This window comes from Embiotoca jacksoni, unplaced genomic scaffold, assembly GCF_022577435.1.
Source record: "Embiotoca jacksoni isolate LCO1_2020_lvr unplaced genomic scaffold, fEmbJac1.0.p SCAF_71, whole genome shotgun sequence".
Taxonomy (NCBI): Eukaryota; Metazoa; Chordata; class Actinopteri; family Embiotocidae; genus Embiotoca; species Embiotoca jacksoni.
The window spans coordinates 180,746-201,353 of record NW_027185427.1 but is presented as its reverse complement, the minus strand read 5'-3'; the positions used below and the strand labels follow the sequence as shown (position 1 = coordinate 201,353).

Sequence of the window (20,608 nt, the reverse complement as noted above, 5' to 3'; positions counted from 1 at the left end):
ACACATGCACCGGGACGTGTGTCCCAGGCCTTACTGGCTTGTGGTTGTCTATAACTTTACCCCTCATCATCAACTGCAAAATACCTCTGTAGTCGACTCTTGTCGTGTGTGTGTGTGTGTGTGTGTGTGTGTGTGTGTGTGTGTGTATGTATCTATCTAAAGCACCTTGTGTACATTCAGTAGATGAACATCTCACGCTCTGCAGCCACATGTTGGAGATGACTAGATTCTCCAGTGTATTCACGTTGCTGAGAGGATCTTCGGTCCAGCAGGCCATAACTCATGTTTCCAACCCGCTAATATCTAGCAGCTCCTGCTCATAACTACGAGTCCTCACAGGCTTCAATAAAGCCGAACTACCAGGAAGCTGCGATGAGCCCGACTCATCTGGGTCATATCATCTGTGGAGGACCGGCTCTTCTTACAAAGGATTGTGGGATTAGTTTGTGACCTGTTTCACCCTTAAAGCAATATCCTCCATTGGCAGCAGCCTGTAAAGACCTTCATCAAATGGTACAGTGTCGGTCTTCCTCAGTGAACACTCCCCCTCTGCCCCCCCCTTCATATCTTCTCAACAATACGAGATTAAAGAAGGATGTGTCAGATGTGAAGTAGACGTGAGATGTGATGAAGAGGATGAGGATGGATCCAGCTTCAGAGACATGATGAGTGGGTGATTAAAAAAAAAAAAAAAGGTTTCTGGGCTTATCGTTTATTATTATTTTAGTATTTGGACACATAAGCAGAGCGTATGTATGATAAGTTTTTTAGTGTACTGTTATTAAATGGCAGGTCAAATGATAAAATCACAGACTAAATATAAAAGTGTTCATAGCTTCCAGGTCTGTAAAATGGTTCCGATGCAGATGTGTCTTAAGCTGCAATACCACCGAGTGCCACTAGAGGTCAGCCTCAAAAAGCCTCCGGCTCCATAGACTCCCATTCAACTTCTCTCATCAAATCCAAAGTGAATAAAATGTGTCCATCAGTTATCTCGGTGTTGTTAGCTAAAGTCACTCCTTCTTATTAGTTTTCTGGAGGTCCATCTGAAAATAATCTCTCATTCATTAGAAAAGAAGATTCAAAAAGACCTGTTTTTGGGGGGCGTGTCTGTTTGATTGACAGGCCTGTGGTGCAGTCAGGTTACAGCTATTGGTGGGTGGGACGTAGTATCGTCAGGTTTCCAATCAGATCAGTCAGATCCACCGCTGGCTCCTCCCCCAGCTCGTCTAAATATGGTCACTTCCTGTAAACCGGTCTGTTGCAGGTGTGTGTGTCGTGCGTTCAAAGGCAGCAGTGTTTTTCCGAAGCCTCCCAGAATGCTGCTGAATCCACATGTTAATTCAGTCAAATTTGGGTCCTCAGCTGAAACTGAGCGCTGCACACCCGACCTATATTTTCATTGCAACTTTAGAAGCTAAAAATCCACTTCCTTGCTGCATGTCTGCAGTATTGACAGTCAGACTCAGGGGTTCAAAAGGAGCCAGTTGCCCCAGTTTTCACTGTTATTTTCCAAACCTGTTCCTGCCAGCCGAGTCTTCATCCTTGTTGATTTCTGTAGAAAAAATGGGAACAAGTCAGACTAACACAAAGATTCATTAGTGAGCAAAACTAACAGCAGCAACAGGAGGTACATACAGTATGTATTTAAGTAGGCTGCTGCTTTTTGATAATCTTGAAAATCTATTTTTTTCGGGAAAACCTCCGTCCCCTTCCAACCCCCACTATCACGACAAAACGTGAGATAGCCACGCTTTGGGCAATCTAGGCGTGAAAGTTACACGTTTTGAAAGCGTGAAACTTACACACACGTGACCAAGGTCCATCAACAGAGGTTTTGGGAACAAGAACAAATGCCTTTTTGGGGGTATCAAGAGGCAGGAGGGTCGGAGAGCTCGATGTGGGACGACGAGGTTGTTTTTTCAAACATAGGTTTTAGCTATAAGTTTAATTTTCCTGTAAATGACATTACTCTACGCATTCAGTAGGTTTCATTTTCGTGCATCAGCTGCCGCCCTGAGCACCGATAGTACGCGACGTGCAGCAACGCGTGAAAGCCACAGGCAGCATATACAGTATCTGTTACTGCAGCATCAGGACATTTTTAGTTTGTTTATGGAGTCATAAAAACTTGTCTCTGCTCATCACAATTACATATTTACAAGTTCTTTCAGAGAAAAAAAATTCCCCCACTGCCTTAAAGCAGAAGTTCTCATCCTTCTGAATTTTTTCCCTGCAATAAAAAGTTGAGGATAAAAACTGTCAAAAAGCATCATCTTGAATGGATTTTTTTTTTGTTTGAAACAGAATTTCAATAATCTTGAAACTGAATATTAAATTAGAAAGTTCAATACCTCCCCCTGCCTTGTGTACGTCAGGCTGCTGCGCTCCATTTGCATGATGCAGGAACAGACTCAGAAATTTTGGATTGTGCCCAAACATCATCCATCAGTGACGTCATTGTTGGTATGTGAACATTATGAATCCTCCAGTTCAGATTCTGTCCGTCACCATCTTTGCTAGTTCGGAGCGGTTTGGAGCAGGAAGTGACCATATTTGGACGAGCTGGGGGAGGCGCCAGCAGTGGATCTGACTGATCTGATTGAAAACCTGACAATACTACGTCCCGCCCACCGATAGCTGTAACCTGACTGCACCATAGGCCTGTCAATCAAACAGACACGCCCCCAAAAACAGGTATTTTTGAATCTTCTTTTCTAATGAATGAGGGATTATTTTCAGATGGACCTCCAGAAAACTAATAAGAAGGAGTGACTTTAGCTAACAACACCGAGAGAACTGATGGACACATTTTATTGACTTTATATTTGATGAGAGAAGTTGAATGGGAGTCTATGGAGCCGGAGGCTTTTTGGAGCCGACCTCTAGTGGCACGCGGTGGTATTGCAGCTTAAGGTACTTCTGCAGGAAGTGATTGTGCATCGTTCTGAAGGACAGTTTATGTAGACAAGTGACAGCAGAACTATGAATCTGCGTCAACTGCTCTTTCTCAAAAACAGAGATATGTGACACATACTGAAATTAAATTTCATGAACTGGATTTGAATAATGAGAACTGAATGTAGAAGTACACAAAGATTTTCTGGGAGGATCAAATACAGTTTCAGAGCAGTTCTGCTGAAAACAATCTGGTCAGCGTCCAAATAAACAGAGCTCAGGCGCTCGAAGTTATTTTTACACCACATTTCTACACATTTTGATGTGCTGTTGTTTTTAACATGTAACACAGCAGCGGACCAGTAGGACAGGCGAACCGAGGCTATTTCTGAAGCAAGTTTCTTTCTTTCACCACAAACGCTGTCGTGTCAGCTGACGTCAAACATCTTCTCTGTGTTCTCAGAAACCTCCCACCTTCTGAGTGTAATATTCCCAGTTCGATGTATGCTTGGATGTTTCCGCCTACTCTGAGGTCGGAACTTTCCCACTTCCCACTTGCTCATGAACGCCCCATTATTGCCCTGGATTTTTCCTTTCAGGCAATGGAGAGTTTGTCCTTATTGCTGGATGTTGTTGCAGCTACATGAAGCCTGAGAGAGGAAGTCTACATGCACTAATCAGGGAGTAGAAGAGAACATTGCATGAGGCAAAGATCCTATAAGGTAGTAAAACAGCGTTTTTTAAATAGTGGAATCTAAATGTTAATATTAAGGACAGCCGGCATGTTAATGAGTCATTTACACAACATTTGAAGGAGAGAACATGTGATCCTTTCGGTGTTGTTTGTGAAGTTACATAATGGATTTTAATAGAAGCGAATTCATTGTTTAATATGATTTGTGAATGTAATTATAACTAATGTCTCAGGTAAATGATCAGAGGATTTTTTTTTGGGTCACGTTTGCACTAAACATGCAACAAACTGCAAAAAAGATGATCTTCTCACCATCTCACACACACACACACACACACACACACACACACACACACACACACACACACACACCATCCTGTACTTTTTGTTCAGGAAGGAGGAGGATGCACAATTCTCCTGAAATAGGGCCATGATGCAATAGTGTGCTTCTCACCATTTTTGGTGTGAAGACAAACAGGCTTCAGAAAAGTTGATCAACTTCTAGCTTGAATAGAAAGAAGCTCAGAGGACACACAACATATAACTTGATCCATGTTAAACATGCCCAGGGAGGATTTCACAGATTTTTAACCACAAAGTGTTCGTAGCTTCCCAGTTTGAACAATGGTTCCGATGCAGAAGTGTCTTAAGCTGCAATACCACAGACTGCCACTAGAGGTCGGTTCCAAAAAGCCTCAGGCTCCATAGACTCCCATTCAACTTCTCTCATCAAATACAAAGTCAATAAAAGTCAGTCAGGTTACAGCTATCGGTGGGCGGGACGTAGTATCGTCAGGTTTCCAATCAGATCAGTCAGATCCACCGCTGGCTCCTCCCCCAGCTCATTCAAATATGGTCACTTTCTGCTCCAAACCAGTCCAAAGTAGCAAAGATGGTGACGGGACAGAATCTGAACTGGAGGCTTCATAACGTTCACAAACCAACGATGACGTTACTGATGGCTGCTGATTGTTTTTAACATGTTTTCTATCATCATTAATGTGAAGGGTATCAGCTGCCGGTTGTCTCTGCGACCAATCAGATGTCTCGCTAATGGTGCTGCATGAATCAAAACATGCCTGAAACCTCTGAACTCTACATGTTCTTTATGTGTCAGGAGACTCAGTGTCCACATGTCCTTTTCTTTCATGGCTTTCATGCTGAGTCCTGACCATTTTCACCCACAGCAGAGAAAGAAACAGACAGACACAGAGAGACAAAGAGACAGAGAGAGACAGAGAGAGAAGGACAGACAGAGAGATAGACAGACAGAGACAGACACACAGAGACAGACAGACAGAGACAGATAGACAGACGGAGACAGAAAGACAGACAGACAGTGACAGACACAGAGACAAAAAGACAGACAGTGAGACAGACAGACAGAGAGAAAGACAGACAGACAGAGAGAAAGACAGACAGAGACAGTACAGGGGGACAGACTCAGAGTGGATTACAGTGAGTTACATCATTGTTTGAGGGTTTTATTTGTATTGTTATTATAATGTTTCATTGACAGCAGCTTTCAACTTCCAGTCTCATGTTTCTGAAGTGAAATCTAGAAATCCTGCACAGTCTGAGCTGCACCTTCTAACACAGTTCTCTATGGTTCTTTATGGTTCTGTATGGTTCTTTATGGCTCTATATGGTTCTTTATGGTTCTGTATGGTTCTCTATGGTTCTGTATGGTTCTCTATGGTTCTTTATGGTTTTGTATGGTTCTGTATGGCTCTATATGGTTCTTTATGGTTCTGTATGGTTCTTTGTGATTCTATGTGGCTCTATATGGCACTTTATGGTACTGTAAGGTTCTTTATGGTTCTTTATGGAGACACAGTTCAGGTGGTTCCCAGCGAATGTTTCCCCTCAGAAGGTCCCAGGAGAACTCGATGTTGACAGTCTGACTCTGGGGGACGAATTCACGGCTGCAGTTAATTTTATGTCCACTGGATGTTACTGTCCACTCTGGATTTGATGGACCAATCAGATCTTTTAAAAGGATGTGTCACCTAGCAACAGGATCAACCACACCTCCTCACAGAGATAAATGTGTCTGTCCCTTCTTTGCTCAGAGTTGCCCTCAGAAGTTTCCTAAATTAATCCTCAGCTCAAAACGTTTAGTCAAAGTTAGGATCCGAATACGGCCCATAATGCACCATTTTGACGGTGACGTTCTGCCCGGCCCATCGCTTCATTGCCGTAGACTTTCCGAAGCATTTTTAAGGGTCTTTAAGGCGCCGGTTTCTGAGGACATCCTGATCCACCCTCGTACAGGCTAATATGAAAGACACTTTCCAACAGGTCAAACTGATGTTGTACCGAACATCTGGATTTAGATTGAACAGCAGATCTGAACCGGCGCCCTGCAGACTGATGGATGCATGTTTCCATGTGGATCCATCAATCCAGATTATTTATTTATTTGTTTCTTACTTCCTGTGAAAAGTCTTTTTTTCTCTGTTGGCGTGCCATCTTTCTTAATGGAGTCACATGATCTTGTGATCTTATTATCCACTCCACCCACAACACGCGATGAGCAGCTCAGCGACTGATATTAAGGTCCCATCAGAACTAATAGCCCGGGACAGAGTGATTACTGGACGCTGCAGCCCGGTGAAGACGTCAGTAACGTGCTGCTCTTGAGCAAACACTGTAATCCTGCTCTGCACTCGGCATATGGTTTCCACGCCTTCGGAGATAAGTCTATGTTCTGTACTTACATGTAAACAGGAAGTGAGGAGAGCAGCCTGTCCAGCTCTGCTTCATGCACGGTTAGTATGTTAGCATTAACACAGATATGAAGAGCTCGTCTCACATTCACTCGTTTTCACGGCAGTTTTCACGATTTACAGCAGTGAGCGTCGTCTCATCGTGCGTTTCAAATCACACACTATTTCTTTTTACTTTCAGTACGTACTGCAGCTGCTCCTCCAGAGTATGTACTGGTGCACAGTGTGTGTACAACGGGGACATCATAGAAATGCACCTTGAACTTTGACCTTCCTGGTCATATCTGCCATGATCTGTAGCGCTTCTTCTTCTTCCTCCTTTTGTGGGCGGAGCATCAACGCTGCTGCCGGCTCAGTCGATGTGACTTCAGCTGCTGAGGATTGTGGGTCAGAACATCCAGAGTATCACGCTGAGCTGCAGACTGCAGAATAGGACCGGATGTAGTAGAACATCCTGGTACTTTTAGTATACTACATTACCATACTGTGTACTGGGACATACTGAATGTTTCTGACCTACTAATGACAGTGTGGTAGTTTGGATACTGAACAGCAGGACTGTGACACACTGAGGTCCTGAATCAAACTCATCTTCACGGTTCAGCTGCTTTTACTAAAAGTTTTTTTTTATTTTTATTTTTTTTTATTATAAAAACTTGAACTTTGAGAACTTTGGTTCTGTTTTGCAGGACTTGGAATGAGATCCGTTGGCTCTTTAATTTGTGTGACTTGACGACTGCTCCACTGAAAGGAATCCAGTCACGCATTTATTTATGAGACTCCTTGAAGAAGCCGGTTTGTTGTGATGAGGTTTACAGAGCAACAAAGGACATAAATATAGATAAAAGTAAGACAAGCATGAAGAAGTGTGTCCCGGGTTTTGAACAGACTTGTGTGTGTGTGTGTGTGTGTGTGTGTGTGTGTGTGTGTGTGTGTGTGTGTGTGTGAGCAGCGGTGGACGCTGCAGCACCAACACACAGTGGATGTCTGATAAAGGACTTCTGTTCCTGCTTCCACCAGAGCAGCAGCTGATAATGAAATCATTCCGGGGGATGAATTGCTTTGCGAAAGAACAGGAAAGGTTAATGTGAGCGTTCCGGGCTCTGTGACGGTGCTGTGTGTTACCGCGGCGACCCATCAATCCTCTCAGTGGCAAAACTCATAGTTTTACGGGTAACCAATCTACTTAATGGCTGTTGTTTTCTGAGGGAGGTTCACTTCACATGGTTTGAGCTGGGGAGCTGAATGAGACTCACCTCCACCTCCTCCACCTCCTCACATCTCCTCATACCTCCTCCACCTCCTCACATCTCCTCCACCTCCTCACACCTCCTCACATCTCCTCACACCTCCTCTACCTCCTCAGACCTCCTCCACCTCCTCCACCTTCCCCACTTCATCCATCCCCTCACACCTCCTCTACTCCTCAACCTCCTCCACCTCCTCAACCTTATCCTCCTCCACCCCCTCGCACCTCCTCCACCTCCTCACATCTCCTCCACCTCCTCCGCTCCTTCACCCCTCCACCTCCTCACACCTCTTCCACCTCCTCACACCTCCTGTACATACTCCACCTCCTCCACCCCTCCTCCACCTCCTCACACCTTCTCACACCTCCTCTACCTCCTCCACCTCCTCACCCCTCCTCCTCCTCAGCCTCCTCACACCTCCTCCAACTCCTTCCATCTCCTCCACCTCCTCCAACTCCTCACACCTCATCAACTCCTCCACCTCCTCTACTCCTCCACCTCCTCCACCCACCAGGCCTCCACTCGTCTGTCTGAACGTGTCTCAACATTCAGTCCAAACAGCAGCTCCTCCTCATCTCTTGCTCTTCTTCTCCTCCCTCATTCACGACTCCTCTCCAGAGTCTCTCTGGTCAGTGGTGACTTCCTGTCTGTAACAGGAAGCAGACTGTTTCCAGTGTTTGTCCAGTGTCTAAGCTGCTGGCTGTGGAGGTGAACTGAATGGTTTGATGTGTACGCAGCGCTCCAGGTTCACTTTCAGTTTAGTTTTACAATCTGTTCTCTCAGTTTCGTAATGAATTGTTTGCATGGATTTTCACATCAATATTTCTGTCTCCCACATGACCCTCGGGGGCCTCCGTAGAAACGAGACGGACATGAATATGAACATCTGAACCACAAAATGAATAATATCTCGACAAAGTTGAAGCTCTTTGTGCAACTATCAACAATTACTCAACTATCGTACCGAAGTACACATTTCAAGTATTGTACTGTATTTCCGTGCTACTTTTTCTCCCCACTCCGTCTCATGGACATTCATTTTATTTAATTTTAATTTAATTTCTACACTTTATAGATTAAATCCCACCTGATTACACACCAACTACGTCAGTAAAATACGATTCACACATTAAATCAGTATTTATAATGATGTAATATTATGTGGAATAAGGCAACACTCAGTGGGAACATTTTTTTATGTTTTGTTGTTGTATTTACTTTTAGTAAGTTTTATTAATACTTAGCTGCTTTTCCTTAAGTAACATTTCAAATACGAACTTGAATTTATAATGGAAGTCAGTATATTAAGAATATATTTTAATATTTTGCAGTCCCTTAATTTACATAAAGAAACAGTTCAGCGTTTGTGAAACTCCTTTATGCTCTTTCTTGCCATACGAGCATCGACACCAGGGTCATGTACAGTAAACATGAGGTTTGTGAACTGCAGCTTGAAGCCTCCAGTCTGGCATCTTGTTGTTTTGGCACCAGAAGCGACCATATTTGGACGTGCAGGGGAGGAGCGAGGGGAGGATGTGACTCATAGGGCTCTGGAACAGTAACAACATGCACCTACCAGCAGCTCTGAAGCCCGCTGACTCATGCTGGATCCCAGCGGAGCCTGAACACTGCAGCGCCTACAAATCCCATCAGGCTTTGCTCTTCACACATGAATGTGAAAGTCTGATGTGGCTGAGATCGCTGGTATCTTACTGGATAATTTCATCTTTTATCTGGACGCCCTACAATGTGGTCATGACGTCACGCGCCAGACACTCCCTCCAGGAAATCACGATAATAACAATTTACGCAAATTGAAGCAAATTTCACGATATTTGTTAATATTCACGCGATTTTTCCACAAAAAATGGTTCGCAGAATGTGTGCTGAAAGTATTAACAACATAAAGTAAATCTTTTCAAACAAAAATCTGTTCTTTACCAAAAATGACTCTTCATTTCCATCTAGAAAGTCTCTGCTCCTGTTTTCATCACCAAATAAAACTCTGTTCACCGGAGGAAACCGGAACAAGAGGAGAAACAGGAAGTGACGGGGTTTGTGGGAGATGTGTTCTTCACATTAAAATGATCTGATTAAATGTTTATTATCAAACAAGTGATTCCATATTACTGGATGTTAAATGAGTTTTCTCCACACGTCCAGTTGTCAGAGACGTCTCTTTGTTTGTTTCATCCAGCAGGTCTATGTGTTGAATGAACATGAATTAAACAGCATCTAAAGCTCTTATTTTGACAGCTGATGTAGTCCTTGTTTCTATATTCCAGTCACAGACGGTCTGTTCTGGAAACATACGCAGCTTTTAGGACCTTGTTGGAGCTTTTAGCCTCACGGTTCTCTAAGTTTAATAAATAAATAAAACAAGATTCGAACTAAAATATTTCTGTGACTGCAGCATGATTATTATCAGTGAGGTAAGTGATTACATATCATTGTTTATTAGGTGGTGCTTAAAAAAAATGTCTCCACTTGCAATTTTTTCTAATTCCCACAAAAAGCTCACTTAAAACTCAAAAAATTACATTGAATTTTTGAGAAACTCTGCTGCAAAATCAAACATTTTTGATCAAAACAATCACAAAAAAGCTGAGTGAAACCTCGAGGGACTGTCCAGAGTGCACATTTATTCTTTCTATTTTCGTGCAACTCTCAAGATGCAACCAACATTTGAGCTTTAGATCTTTTTCAAGCTCTACTTCCTGGTCAAACTAACTAGATGAGTAACAGACTGTCGTGAGACCTATTTCCTGTTCATCACTGTTGTTAGTAGGAGACGTTCATGTTGGACTTTCTGTTGGGTTGCTCAAGACAAACCAGAATGACCCGGTATCACTTCTACTGCTCTCTGTGTAATAATGTTCGCTACACTGCAGGATTTATTACGTCCTTATCGTGAGGCTCCAGAAAACTGTCCTCCTCTTCAGCAGCACCGTGAATCCCCAGTCTGTCCTCCGTCCCTCTGTCGTCCCCCCGTCTCTTTGTCTCTCTCTCTTTGCCTCACCGTTTGAACCCACTCAGATTTATGAATATTAGAGAGGACGGCGGCTCCTCAGGGCTTCCTCCTTCAGGCTCCGTCCCTGTGCCTCTGTCCTCTGTCGCTCCGTCCCTGAGTGGCTCCATTATTTTAATGAATGTGTCGGACAACTTCTCCGTAGACTCCCAACTGAACGCTAGTCGATGAGATGGGTTATGGATTTACGCCACAGGTGTCAGATAGGAAGTCACCCAAACTGTAGGATCATTTTGAGTGGATTAAAGAAGGTGACATGAAAACTCTGCATGTTATATTGTCTCATCATTCGACAGCATCAACATGACTTATCATCTGAAACATGTCAGCCGCCTCCTGTCGGCCACCTGCTTGATGTAGATAGCAGACAGCTGACTTTGTGTGCTTGTAGAATTTATATTTTAAAGGCTTTTTTCACGTTTTGGTATTTCTCTAATGTTGCACCGTGTTAACAGTGAAACTTATGACATTATTTATCATCCCTGCAAGAATGTTTTAACACCATGAAAATATTTATTTAGATAAATTTAGCCACATGTACTTCCTGAAACAAACACACACACACACACACACACACACACACACACACACACATACACACACACACACACACACACACACACACACACACACACACACACACACACACATCCTGAGCTGGGTGATATAACAGTGCGTTGACATGCGACTGTGTGCCGAGAAGGGGTCAGGATTTCACTCTGCAGGTCAGAGCTGCGACATCTGTCACTTCATTCCTCCACAGAAAACTACTGGCAGAGAGGGGTGGAGGGATGGAGGGGTGGGGGGATGGAATTGTGGAGGGGTGGAGGGATGGAAAGGTGGAGGGGTGGAGGGGTGGAAGGGTGGAGGGATGGAGGGACGGAGGGATGGAATTGTGGAGGGACGGAGGGGTGGAGGCGTCTCCCAGGTGTCAATCAGTAAGTATGAATATAAAAACAGCATCATGAAGCAGATAAAAATGATATAAATTAGTTCTCAAATCAGAATTTTATGGTTGAAGTTCACATCCATCATTCATTGTAACTTTCTCCCGTTTCGATACGTCTCAGCTGAACAGGACGACGGCTGTTGATGAGTTTTTTGATCATAATGACAGCTGCTTCTCATTAAGCCAGTTTCTGATGAGCGTTACGACAGTTCAGCCCTGATAATCCCTCTCATCTGGCTGTCTTTGTCTGCATGTGTCAAAATGACAGAGGCTTTAGTGAGGTCATCTGAGGCCGTGTGTGCGTTTGCGTTCATGTGATCATCCTCTTCCTATGTGTCACAGTGTTAACTGAAGCAGCCCACATCAGGCTGCCTTTTGGACAGCTATCAATCCAACAGTCCCGTCCAATCCCTGTGCAGGTCCAATGCTGCAGGACAGAGGAGGGCAGTAATCATATTACAGCAGAGGATCAGCTGGTGGCAGAGAGCGGGCTGAGTTTAATCACAGACGGGATAGAAAAGTGTTTGTAGCTTCCACGTCTGTAAAATGGTTCCGATGCAGAAGTGTCTTAAGCTGCAATACCACCGAGTGCCACTAGAGGTCGGCTCCAAAAAGCCTCCGGCTCCATAGACTCCCATTCAACTTCTCTCATCAAATCCAAAGTGAATAAAATGTGTGCATCAGTTATCTCGGTGTTGTTAGCTAAAGTCACTCCTTCTTATTAGTTTTCTGGAGGTCCATCTGAAAATAATCCCTCATTCATTAGAAAAGAAGATTCAAGAAGACCTGTTTTTGGGGGCGTGTCTGTTTGATTGACAGGCCTGTGGTGCAGTCAGGTTACAGCTATCGGTGGGCGGGACGTAGTATCGTCAGGTTTCCAATCAGATCGGTCAGATCCACCGCTGGCGCCTCCCCCAGCTCGTCCAAATATGGTCACTTCCTGCTGCAAACCGCTCCGAACTAGCAAAGATGGTGACGGACAGAATCTGAACTGGAGGATTCATAACGTTCACAAACCAACGATGACCTCACTGATGGATGATGGTTGAATTTAAAATGAGCACATATTTTTCATAAAACAATAAAATCTCTCAGTTTCAACATTTTATATGTTGTCTTTGGTCTATTTTCAATTAAATATGTTTTCACATCATTTCATCATATTCAGTTTTTATTAACTTACAGCGTCCCAGCTTTTTAGGAAACAAGGTTGTATACTGTTCCTGTTATGTAACGAGTGGGAGAATTATTCGACAGACTTTCATCACCGTACTTGTACTTGCAGAAGAACCAGGAGATTCTAATGAAAGTTCCTTTTTTTAATTCTGATTTTAATGAAGCAAATGTAAATTCAAATCTCCCTGAACTCCCCTGTTTCTCCCATCCCGTCATAATGAAGCTCATCTGCTCACTTTCCCTGTTTTTATGGTTTGATCTTAAAAAAAGACACACACACGCACACACACTCACACACACACACACACACACACACACACACACACACACACACACACACACACACACACACACACACACACACACTGGCTCTAATTGCTCTCCTTCTCCACCAACAGTCCCGTCCTTCTGGGGTCTGGTGAACTCAGCCTGGAACCTGTGTGCCATCGGGAAGAGGCAGTCGCCCATCGACATCGAAACCAGTCACATGATCTTCGACCCCTACCTGACCCCTCTCAGGCTCAACACAGGAGGACGCAAGGTAAGAGGCCGACGGCGTTTATACACTCCTGACATCCATCTTCAGATGAAAACAGTCCCTCGGGGGAGCCTCAACATTTCAGAGGCAGTGATGGAGGAACTCATCAAACAGATGCAGTGCGAGCAGGATTGTCCCTCCCTGACAGCTGTTGGGCTCCAATTCATCAAAACACAACAGGACAGTTTCTAAATCAAGATGCAGAGAAACTTGTGTTTGACAGAGATGATGAGCTTTTCATCCACATCTGAATACTTTAAAATTCCCAGTTGCGTTTCTCTGCACCGGGCTCAGGAGGCACGACAGTTTTAGCAGCGATGCCAGTTAATCTTTACGGGAGAAATCCTCCCTAAACACCCTAAACCTCCGTTACAACACAGTTTCTGGGGGTGGTGGGGGTGAGGTGGGGGTGAACTGACTCACTTGTGGATTCCATCTACTTCAGGTTGACTTCCTGATTCGGTCGCGCTCGCTTGATTTTTGTTCCTCCAGCGGCTAAACCTTGTTAAATAGTTTCTTTTGTCCATTTTGTGTTTATTGTTGTTATTTCCTGATGTGACCTGCAGCCTGAAGACAAAGTTAATGCAGTTTTCTATGTTTTTGTTATTAAAATTCATCCTCAGCATTATTTCATAACTGTATTTCACAGTCAGCCTGAGGAGAACACGTTTCTTTTCCTACTTGAAAGACTCCTTTAGTGATGTGGTAAACACTGTAGTCGGCGCAGGATTTGAAAACTGAGCGGATTCTCTGCTGTTCCCGCATCTGACTTCCTGACTTCCTGTTTTGGGGGTCTGATGCCAGTTCTGTCAAGAATAGACCCTGTGCTCGTTTTCAGTGAAACACGGCAGATCATTTCTCCGGGGACGCTTCCTAAATGTACTTTGGTGCGTTTGGTGGAACCCAAACAAAACAAATATGAATGGTTTTGAAGAAAATACCAAGAATCAGAAGTGTTAAACTCTCAACCCAATTCGTTGGCCTAACAGCAGCAACGTGTGGAAGTGACCGATGCGCCGTCTACGTATATATGTGTCTACATACGCAAGAGTCTACATGACCCAACTAAATTGTTTTTCAGTTGTTAGTCACACCCCCATGTGTTGCCATGGAAACGGAGATCGAAGTTTACATTTTGTGGATACGTTTAGATTGCATATTTTATTTAGTTGGTCACTACTATAATGGTAATGCTGACTGTCGCGTTAAAGCACCTCCTCTGGTGTAAAACTGCTTCAATCAAACAAACAGAGTAAAGACGCAATGTGATTCTGCCTTTGCCTTTAAATCCTAAATTAGTCTTCATAAATGAATGGAGATAAAGTGTTTGTCCTCTCCTGCTTTAACAGGAACATCGTGTTTGATATTTCCATCCTTCGTTTTCAGTCGTCCCTTCACAGCAGTTAAATAAACCTTCCCGGTACCTGTGACATCGACAGAGTCCATTATTTCTGATCATCCATCCTGAATGTGAGCCGACTTCATTTCCCCTTCATTTAGAAGAAAGTCTATTTTCAGTCATAAATCATTATCTCACAGCATCTTTATGGAAACTTGATCACAGCACGAAGCTTTGATGTCGGTATGATGCATCCTCTGCTCTCCATAGGTTCCATGTTTGGTATGACGACTGTCGCTGATTTATCAGAAACTGGTAAATGATTGAAAACCGCCTCTGAGAGTTTGAGAAGACACACTTTATTCTTTTATTTGTTAAATATTTATGTTTCTATGGAGCCTTGACAAAATGTAATTAAAGCTCATTAGAAGAAATGAACACATAAATTATTAAGAATAATACTTTTATTAATAACAGTACTACTAATACAACTAATATAATATTGGAAGTAAAATCATTTAAATGGAGTGTATGAAACAAATATCTTTATTTCTGTAACACTGACCCCATAAAAAACATAAAACAGAATTGTAAAAACAGATGAACATCATCTGGGGAGGTAAAAACTTCAGTGGATATCAGCTTCCTTTTGCTCGAAGAAAACTAAATATAAGAGTACAGAAGAGAAAAGTACAAACACCTCGATCCTGCACACACGTGGTCGCAGCAGGAAGACAAGTACTCTGTGGTTTAATGTAGTTCTCTCCAGATACCAATAAAGCTTATTGTATAGATGATTACTGTAAAAATAAAAAAAGATTTTAATATAGCTGAAGCTTGGCGTCTTAAATTGTGTTAAAAAAAACATAGTGGTTAAAAAAGTGCAGATAAAAAGCATAATTTCCACCTTTTATTAATGTAGGATTTTAGGAAGTTTAACTCTTCATCAACTATAGTGACAATAACTCAACATATTCAATAATTAGAATGAAAATTCCTCGACATGTAATAAATCCCACATTGTATTCTGGCTCTCAAAGAGAATTAGTCCGATCCGGGTGCCGACCAGACTCATCTTCACCTCCTGAACATCTGAGTCTCTCCACCCTCCAATCGTTTGCTGTCGTTCCATCCTACGGGGCGTCGACCTCCGGTTAAATTTAACCAATCAGCAACTGGCCGACACTCTGCCACTGTTGTAACTACCTTCCGTGTCCTACCGTGTTTTTCCTGAGTACAGAATATTTTTTAAACTGTTTTCATGAACAGCAGCAGTGTGACGAGCTGCTGAGCTTATTCTGCTCTAAACAACGAACGTTTTCCGGTCACAGAGAATTCACCAAGGGTGGCGCTCGTCAATCACCAGCCGTCCAATCACAGTGAAGGAGGGGCGGGACAAATGCGGTTAACCATCGACACTGGTCTCTGATAGGAGAAGAAAAGTGAAGTTGTGAGCGACAGTCGGTGCAGAGAGGCTTAATTAGTCTTGAGTTTAATTGAATAATTTTAATATTATAATAATTTTTCATGTTTAAAAATGCAACTATAGTGAAAACACAGTGACATAAGAATTGTTATGATGCTCTGATTAATTAATTTAAAGATATACATTTTTTTGGATGGAAACATTTGCGAACTGAAAATTGAGCCAAACATTGAAACACTGTGACATTATTAATTCATGAACTCCTGTAGAGTTACAGGTGAACCTTTAAATTCACACTATTGTGCCTCAGTATATTTAGTGTTTGTTGCTTTATGAATCCTACGGCTCCCAAACTAAAGGTGTTGGCTTTAGTTGGTGCTATAAAATCCTGTAATTTCCTTTGCAATCAGGACATAATGAGCCCACAGAAACAGGACCATGTCTCCATGTATCTACATTTCCCCGTGAGCACAGAGGAACCATTCAGCCCATCACGACCCCGCTCAGGTCCGTCTCTGTGATTCCCCACGAGACTCTCGTATCGGGCTGAAGAAGTGCCACGGGGGTGTGTGGCACGTCATTCCCCGAGAGAGCAGTGTCAGCCAGTAATCACGGCCGCAGACGAAGATGGACAAGATCACATGAGTGATGGCAGAAGCTCTGGCTCTGTTAATCCAAACCACCGGGGAATGTAGGTCGCCCGGGCTAATGAAATATCTGGATTACTGAAACTGTTCAGCAGCTCATCTCAAATACATCTGCATGGAGGTTGTTAATGTGTGTGCAGCTCACATTTCAACAGAAATAGAGCAGTTTTAATGTGTTGTGTTTGTCCTTTTGATACTGAGCCAACGTACATGTTCACGCTCACAGTAACAACTTTACAGAACATCTAATTATATGTACAAAAGAATGCAGAGAAATGTAGGTCATTTAAAGATATTAAGAAATAAAGAAATGGCCGGTCAACTGCAGAGTCACAAAACCTTTAAATGGTGTGCAGGAGGAGCAAAACCACACACGTGACCTCACAGATGGTTACAATCCAGTTACAAGCGCCTGAAGGGGGAAATGTGGAAGTTTAAAGCTTTGCTTTGTTTCTATTAATGCAGGAATAAATACGCTCACATAAAGCCGACAGGAAGCCCCCCCCCCCCTCTTCCCTCCCCAGTGTTCTCTGAACAACAACCTTCGCACAAAACTCATTCACAATCTTTACAAAAGGTGTTGAGATATTTCATAAAGAACTATAAATATTAACTTCATGGCTGCGCTTGAGGAAAAATGAATGAATCACTCACTTGAACATCGAGTCAATCCGAGAGCGATGCCACTGTCATGGCCGACAATACGGACGACGATAACACACGGCTCCTCCCCACCTGATTAATACCTTTAATAATAAAAATTATCCACATTCTTGGAATCACATCAGAATTAAGCAATATTACACTCGAATGTGTGCTTTAACTTCTGTGATGCTTACGGACCAATAATCATGTTAAAGCAGATTATACAAGTTCCCAACTAAATGAAACACGTCATCTCAATGTGTTCATATTGTGGAGCAATTCAATCTCAGAATATCAAATTTTTTGTTAGCTTGATCTCCGTTTCCATGGCAACACATGGTATGACAAACAACTGGAAAACAATCAGTCACGTCAGTAGAAGTAAATGTAATGTCTTCAATGTTTACTACTCCAGGAAGTAGTCTGACCCTTAGCAACCACCTAGCAACAAAGAGGATTTCTATTCTCCAACTGAATAAATACAGGATGTAGAAACACTAAACTGCTCAGCTGGCTCAGTCTGGTTGGAACAAAGATATCTGATGAACAAAGATATCCATGGACTCATGCACCGTGTCTTAGCACCGTGTCGTGTGTTAAAACCAAAACCAGTCCAGCTAGCCACCGCTAGAACCCCATTTCACTAAATGGGTCATTTAATAGACCTATAACAAGTAGAAACTACATTATATTGCATATAAATGAAATGAAATAGCCACGCTCTTGGCCCGTCTAGGCGTTGACAGTTACACATTGTAAAAGTGTGATACTTACATACACGTAAATGTCATGTGGCCAAGGTCTCGCAACAGAGGCAATAAAGGACATGGTTCGCATGGTGGCATTAGACTGTGTTCAGACCAAATACGAAGCAAATTACTCCCACAGAGCGATTACATGCAAAGTCAATGCAAAGTTGAAAATATGTAACTGAAGCAGCTGTATTCACACAAGTAACACGAGGCGAACATTCGCTTCGCGTTTGGTTTGAACACGGCCTCAGACAGCCACGTGGGATGATGAGGTCTGAATCCAGGAGGTGACAAAGTTTTGGTTGAGTTGTTTTGTGTTTTCTAACCCCGACCATGTGTTTTAACTGTAAGTTTCATTGCAGTAGGTTTTATTTTTGTCCACTACAGGAAAATGTGTAACTGTCATGCTTAGACAGCCCAAAGCGTGGCTATTTCACGTTTTACTGTAGTGGACCGGCGTGTCCCCCCAGCTCGTCCAAATATGGTCACTTCCTGCTGCAAACCGCTCCGAACTAGCAAAGATGGTGACGGACAGAATCTGAACTGGAGGCTTCGTAACGTTCACAAAGCAGCAGAATTAATATTATATTATCAGATTTTTAATGAAAATAATATATTCAGATGGAACCACTTTGGAATCACACACATTTTTAATAGTAACTGTAATTTTTTTTACGTATTTTTTAATAACTGTAACAGATTACAATTACATTTATTTTGTAATTTGATTACATTACTCTGTTTCATAGTTACTCTCCAACACTGAGTGTTTGATAGATGTGGTTAGTCAATAAAACCTATCAAGTAAAAAGTACATTATTTCCTTCTGGACTGCAGATGAGTGTGAAGTTTAAAGTATGGATTTATTTTCAGCAGCAGCTCTGTGTTTTAGTCCTGAACATGAACCTTTAATAAAGTGCAGCGCTCGGATGTCATAATGTGTTTGTCTCTGCACGGATCAGCGACGAAGACACGACCACTTAGTGACTGTCGCCTGTAGAAACTCTTAGCACCTCTGGACCCCCCGGGGCTTCCTGTTTGGTGGTGATGTGTGCAGTCGGGCTCTGGGGGGGGGGGGGGGAATAATCCAGCCATGCATCAAATCTCCTGTCCTGTGGGACGGCTTTAGCACACAGATGTTTTCCTGCGGGCGGTGTGCTTCTTTATTTAGCACCGGGTCCGAGTTTGGTGTTCTTCAGCAGCAGCCGGGCCAGATGTGTTATTAGAGTCATGAACAATCTTCTTCTTTCATGTATTATGTATAAATACTGTTGTTTTCCAAGCTGTGAGTTCTGCAGCGATGAAGCTCTGACTCTCCACTTGAAGTTTCATCGCTCCGTGATGCCTCAAACCGCTCTGCAGTGTGAAGATCAAATTAAATTAAATTCATTTTACACATCAAGATCAGTTTCCTCAGCTCAAGCGTGACTACTGGGCATGTGCAAACAGGTGAATGTCTTCAGTGGATCTGGAGGATGAAATGATCCTGGTTAGATAGTTTAACCTCAGAGAGTCACAGTTACTGGCTTTACAGAGCTTTCAGTTTAAAACCAGGCATCAACCAGCAGTGACGTCATGTTGTTGCAACTGGAAAGTGAAAGGACTTGTTGTACGTCAATGCAGCAAATAGTTGTTGCGATATTTCGCCCAATATTAAACTGTAAGTGGCGCTAGAGGAAAGATGAGAGGTGCGTTCGTCTTCCGCTACATTCATACCAGATATTATGGAAATAAAATGTTAACATGACTAAACGAAGTGTGAATCTAAAGTAGAAAACAATTTTTTTTAGTTTTTTAAGCCTTCAAAGAGTCACTTCCTGAATGTGATGATCACTTCCTGAATGTGATGATCACTTCCTGAATGTGATGGTCTCTTCCTGAATTCGATGATCACTTCCTGAATGTCATGAATCAGGACTTTTCATAGGAAGCTGCTGCACAACTGTAGTAAGAGTGAAATCCTCTGTTTGAGTCTTGTTTCATGATTAATGCTCTTGTGCATCTGCTGAGTGAGAGCACACAGCTCGGCCATCTGTCCTGGCGGGTGTGTGTGTGTGTGTGTGTGTGTGTGTGTGTGTGTGTGTGTGTGTGTGTGTGTGTGTGTGTGTGTGTGTGTGAGAGAGAGAGAGTGTGAGTGTGCCTAGAGGAGAGAGAGATGGGAAGCATGTGTAGAGTGAGATTGTGTTTATGTGTGAGAAAATGATATCAAAGATCGCGGTCAGCTAGATCGCACGTGTTTGTGGGTGTATGTGAACGTGGTCAAAAACGAAATTGGACACCTTTAACTCTGTGTGTGTGTGTGTGTGTGTGTGTGTGTGTGTGTGTGTGTGTGTGTGTGTGTATACGTTAGTGATCTGGGCCAGCCGCTCTCTCAGCCTCTCTGTGTTGTGAGCGAGTTTCCTCCAAAGCTGCAGCTCAACAGATTGGCTGTTTTGGCTCTCGCTGGCAGCAACAGATTTCTTTGTTGCTTCCAAATTCACTGACAGCTTTTACATACATCTTTACAATAATCCTGTTTTCACACATTCACACAGATG

The 20,608-nt window shown here is 42.9% G+C and overlaps 1 protein-coding gene across 1 annotated transcript in view; it reads left to right on the top strand.

The window, feature by feature from the left end:
- The window catches only part of LOC138215232 (carbonic anhydrase-related protein 10-like), an 82,286-nt gene that overhangs the window by 32,789 nt on the left and 28,889 nt on the right, over window positions 1-20,608 (top strand). The window contains exon 3 of the mRNA XM_069177288.1: window positions 13,123-13,265. Within this exon, the coding sequence (XP_069033389.1) occupies window positions 13,123-13,265 (143 nt within the window). The remainder of the gene's footprint in view (window positions 1-13,122; window positions 13,266-20,608) is intronic.